This window comes from Leucopleurus acutus (genome assembly GCF_964270905.1).
Source record: "Leucopleurus acutus genome assembly, chromosome: 11".
Lineage (NCBI taxonomy): Eukaryota > Metazoa > Chordata > Mammalia > Artiodactyla > Delphinidae > Leucopleurus > Leucopleurus acutus.
Genome location: NC_139152.1, coordinates 8,918,790 through 8,924,390, shown reverse-complemented (window position 1 = coordinate 8,924,390; position 5,601 = coordinate 8,918,790). Strand labels below are relative to the sequence as shown.

Sequence of the window (5,601 nt, the reverse complement as noted above, 5' to 3'; positions counted from 1 at the left end):
CAAATGTAGAATAACTTAAAAAAAAAAGTATTCTACCATGAGACACTTGTTTAAAGCTCTAAGGAATTTAGAACCAGGCCTTAAGGTTGTTCTACTGCGAAGTGAGCACTAGACTCTACCCCGCCCATTTTACTGTACTAGGGATCTCATCTTACATACACCATTCATTCCTAAGTACACTTAGAGCACTGTCTGATATAATTCAGCTGCAGAGATGAATAACCAAGGAGTAACCTGTGCAGAACTGAAGGTAGCCAAGAACTCAAAGAGGCAGCAAATAAAACCTAAGGGCACTAAAAGTTCCATTTCAATAACTGAGCAGGAAATAACCTATGCAGAATCAAATCTTCAAAATGCTTCTCAGAATCTTCGAGGGAATGACAAGAACTACCACTGCAAAGGTAAAACATTTAGTAGTCACATGATGGAACTGTTCTAGGATATGCAGTTGGAGTACAGAGGTTGGAGAAGGAGTAGGGGATAAGTTCACATATTTTTAATTTTGAGGAACAGAACTTGAAGTTGGAGATGGGATTCTAATGTGAAACTGGAGGACTACTTTTATTCTGGCATTGCTGTAATTTGTAGTCTTTGATCAACAACTCATGAAGCGTTATATATGCTGAAAATGCAAAGGTATATTCTGAGAGAAAGATTATAGTGGTAGAAATGGGCTTGGGGTCCAAGTTTATATATATAACTCCCTGTTTATGTGGGTTCTCTTGTTTGTAAACTTTCTAAACAACTGTCACCATCACTCTTTTCTCAGTGTTTCCTTTTCTTTCCCTGCAGATTTACCATCACCTCCAGAGAAGCTCATTGCTGGGGTTCTGGGAATCATCTGCCTTGTTTTGATGTCCAGTGTGGTAACAATGATAGTTTTTACTCCCTGTAAGTAGATTTTTGAAAAATTGTAAGGGAACTTTACACTTTAATGATGGTCAGTGCCTCTAAACAGTTCATAATATTATGGAATGGGCATCTCATTAAAATGTATGCATTTAGACTAAATGTGGAATGGTTATTCTGAATTTGTCAAAAGTATACAACACAATAATTACAGAGAGTATGTATATGTATATTCTGATTTCATAACTCAAAAGCATTCTTTAGGATATTGAAAGATCTTATTGAGAAATACAAATTAATTCTTGAGATTGGTTAAAACAAACACTATAAGAGATGGTGATCTGTTCCTTTAGGCTTTTGAAATATTTTTTCAACCAAATCTTCATTACTTAATTTTTCTTGGTAAAATCAATTTTATTCCAGATTATTCTAATCCTAAGCAATAAACCAAACTTCAACTCAGAAACTACAATCATTATGATTTATTTAGATCAATATTAACTTTTATAATGATTAATTTTGTAGCTACTGCAATACGGGAGCAGAATAACTCCTCTCCGATAAAAAGGCTCCAGAAAGGTACATAATGATTTTCAAAGTTCTGATATAAATACAGTTTGTATTTTGTCTCTATCTTAGGCTAGTGAAAATAAGAATAGATTTTGGGGTTGAACATAAATTACAAAATATGGCAACAAATATTCATAAATAATGATTATAGGAGAGTGTTTCTCCCTATGCAACAATATGATCACCATACCCACTGTTGCCACTGGCTCAAATTTCCTCCCTCTGTAATATGATAAGAGACAAATAATTTTGCTATTCTAAAACAGAGGTTTCATTTCTTGATTTTCAGGACATGTAAAGAGTGGCTATTTCTGTGTTTGCTTTATACGGAGACATGAATTGGGGGGTGAGAGACTGACACTTCTGTGAATGTATGAGTGTGGTTTGTTTTATATGCACCAGCCTTGAGGGTGCATAGATGTGTTTTATATATATACACACATATATATTTATACCTATGCATATATGTAAGTTAGTTTTCATTTTTTTTAATTCAAATTGTTTTTAGATAATAATTCACAATCTTTCTTCAGAATGTCATGCTGGTCATTGTCCAAAACAGTGGTTTACATGTTCCAACAATTGCTATTGTATTCATTTGGAAAAAAAAACATGGAAAGAGAGTGTGATGGCCTGTGCTGCTAAGAACTCTACTCTGCTTTATATAGATAATGAAGAAGAAATGGTAAGATACTAAATGTTGCAAACACTTTGTTAAAGGCTTGATTCAGTCAATATTATATTTGCTAGGATTCACTTGCGGTTTTGTACATATTTGCAGTTTGTTTAAGGCCTATTAATGTTCCATTAAACAACAGAATACAACTTTATGATATTCTATTTATATTTTTATACCATTAATACACGTTTGATAATTTCCAGTTCTTGCTTTTCATAAAAAAAACATGTTTCTACAAATGCTATTATTTTCTAAAATAAACTGTGCTATTTAATTTTACAATATATAAAGGAAAATAAACATATCATGATTTTGCATATTGATCACAAAATGTATAGAACCATGTAATTGCATATCAGATCGTGGAATAGAAGTTTCCACTTCATAGCAGCCCCACTCCTCTGTATTCTCTCATCACTTCTCCACCCTCCGTGTATACCCACTGTCCTGACTTTTGATATTATAGAATCTCTTTGCTTGGTTGTTGTTTTTTTTGTGTGTGTGTGTGGTACGCGGGCCTCTCACTGTTGTGGCCTCTCCCATTGCGGAGCACAGGCTCTGGACGCGCAGGCTCAGCGGCCATGGCTCACGGGCCCAGCCGCTCCGTGGCATGTGGGATCTTCCCGGACCGGGACACGAACCCGTGTCCCCTGCATCGGCAGGCAGACTCTCAACCACTGCGCCACCAGAGAAGCCCCTCTTTGCTTGTTTTTGAACTTCATATACATGGAATCATAGAGTATGCATTTTTCTTCTTGTCTCCTCTCACCCCCATATGCTATTTTTGCAATTCATCCATATTATTGCATTTATGTGTAGTTTGTAAATTTCCACTGCTCATTATGTAAATATAACATTTAAAATCCAATCTACCCAATGTCTCTGGTTACAGATGGAGTCTTATGCCCTCAGATATAAAGAGGCTTCCTGGGTTCAGTACTTTTAGTCATGGGATCCCCTTCGCTGGTCCCACCTCCACCCCTACCCCCCAACTCTGGTATCTCTCGGTGGAGGGGGAGGAGAAGCCCTTACTCTGGCTGCTTCTTGTTAGCAGGTGTCCTGCTGGATCACCTTGTAAGGCTCACCTGGTGTCGCCCACAGGATTCCCCTCAACACCAAGGAGGAATGGCTAGGCTGGGTGTTGGGAAGCAGCAGGCCTAGGTCACTTTCTTCGGTTGGGTGGTGGATATAAGATGCCCTTAATAGTTGTTCCTTAACCCCAGGGTCGCAAACCATTTCGCCTTTCTCTTTCCACCTTTCAGAGTTCTCCTTGACTTGTGTCTTTCATTAGTTCCAGTGTTTACAGTTGTACTTAACTGGGCACAGCTGAGAGAAATGAGTCTCTGACTCCTTGTCTGGTCCCTTGGATTCTAGCAACACAGAAACAGAGTGATTGGGGGTTGATCTAGTCAAAGAACGGTGTGAGCCCCAGGAAACCAAATCTTTGGCTTTCGTGTCACTTATTTTCTCAATTTCATTCCCTTAATTTCCTTCTAAAACTGAAACTCTGAGAAACATAGAGGAGAAATCCATTGATATGGTCACAGTATCCTGAGAAATGGATGTCACAGAATCTAAAATCTTATTTAAAGCCTTGCTGTGTTAGTTTTGACAACATGGGTAACAGTTGAATTACATGAATCAGAATTTTCCTTATTAACCTAAGAAAAACAGTGAAACTGCTAAGCATAACTGTTTGAGTTAATTTTACATCAAAAGTACTGACCTTGATTAATGTATTTGGCAATATTAAAACTTTGAACTTTAATATATTTTTAGTGTTAGATGAGACTCTTAACACTCATTTTGTTCAGAAAACTAAGGATCCTATGAAAGAACACACTACTTGCCTTTGAAAAATTAATAAAAATCTTTCATGACGACTATTTAAGTGAAAATTCTTTATTTTGGGCTAGAAATTCCTGATGTCCCTATCAATTATGTCATGGATTTCAGTCTTTCGTAAAGGCCGTGATCATCCATGGATGTGGCTAAATGGTTCAACTTACAAACTACAGTAAGTTTTTAAAAATAATACTGTATAGAGGAGGAAAAGATTAAAAATTTTAAGAATAATATTAAAACATTTGTTTTAGTTGAATTATAGAAAGATGAAGGAGGATGTTGAAAGTTAATAAAATGTTGATATAGTTATTAAAGAATGGGCTCCTCAATAGCCCATTTCCCTAATAACAAGCTCTTACTAAAATTATATTAAAATATCATTACCCATTTTCAAAATATCTTTTATTACAGTGACATGGAAAATGCTATTGTTTCATGAGTTGTCCTCATATGATATAACAGAATTGTGCTTTTTTTTCCATTACAGTATAACAGACTCATCACCCAATGAACATAACTGTGCTCTGCTCTATTCAGATGGCATTAAATCAGACAGTTGTGAGCTTCCACTTACATATAATTGCAAGGATCAGCTCGAGAAAACGTGAGTTTGGATGCTGTTGAGTAACTTTAACTTTTATGAAATGGAAATAATATTATGATTGTATAAATTTTAAAATGAATTATATTGAAATATAATATGCGCACCAAAAAGTATAGATATCGTTACTTTTGTGCCTGGCTTTTTTTACTCTACATTATTTTTATGGCCTTCAACCTTTGTAAAAGATCGCATGTTGTGTGAGTCCATTTATATGAAATATGAAGAAGAGGGAAATCTATTCTAGAGGCAGAGAGTGGATTGTTGGTTACCAAGGGCTGAGCAGAGGTAGGATTGGAAAATGACTGCTAATGGTTACTATGTTTCTTCTGGGGGCATGAAAACGTCTAGAGTTTGTTACTGTTGATGGTTGTAAACTCTGTGAATATACTAAAGAAAAAAAATCACTGATTTATACCCTTTAAGTGAATAAATCTCATGCCATGTAAATTACACCTCAATAAAGCTGTTTTTAAAAAAAATCCTGGAATTATGTTTGGGATTGCATTTAATCTTCAAAGTAATTTGTAAAGATAGTCATCTTTACAATATTGGCTCTTCCAGGCAATATCATGCTTTATCTCTCTATGAATTAGGTTTTCTTTAAATTCTCCCTATTATATTTTGTATTTTTCTATATTGAGTTCTTAAAGATACATTGGTATTTCACTCTCATGCTTTTGTAAATGACATCCTTATTTGAAAATTTTTAGTAAGTTTTACTGCTGTAAACAGTAATACAATGAGGTTTACATATTGGTCTTATAGCCAATGATTTCTCTGACTTTATGTATTAATTCTGTCATTTCAAATATATAGTCTTCTGGATTTTTATATAACAGCTCTTGCATTTGTAAATAATCACACTTTATTTCTTCTTTCCAGATGTAATTTTTTTTCTTGACTTATTTTTATAGGCTAGGATTTTATTTTCAATGTCGAATAGAAGGTACAGTAAAGGTTCTATATGTATCCTTTTCTATTTTCGAGGAAAAGCTTTCAGTATTTCATCAATATGAGATTCATCTTAAGGTTTTTTTCATCATAAGTTTCTCAT

The 5,601-nt window shown here is 34.9% G+C and overlaps 1 protein-coding gene across 1 annotated transcript; it reads left to right on the top strand.

The window, feature by feature from the left end:
- Window positions 1-214: 214 nt before the first annotated feature.
- On the top strand, window positions 215-4,551 carry LOC309968254 (NKG2-A/NKG2-B type II integral membrane protein-like; the record flags this gene model as incomplete). Its single annotated transcript, XM_082849485.1, has 6 exons — window positions 215-401; window positions 793-891; window positions 1,375-1,428; window positions 1,953-2,104; window positions 4,015-4,115; window positions 4,431-4,551. 6 exons carry the CDS (start codon window positions 215-217, stop codon window positions 4,549-4,551), a joined length of 714 nt encoding a protein of 237 aa, XP_082705611.1.
- Between the last annotated feature and the right edge of the window lie 1,050 nt (window positions 4,552-5,601).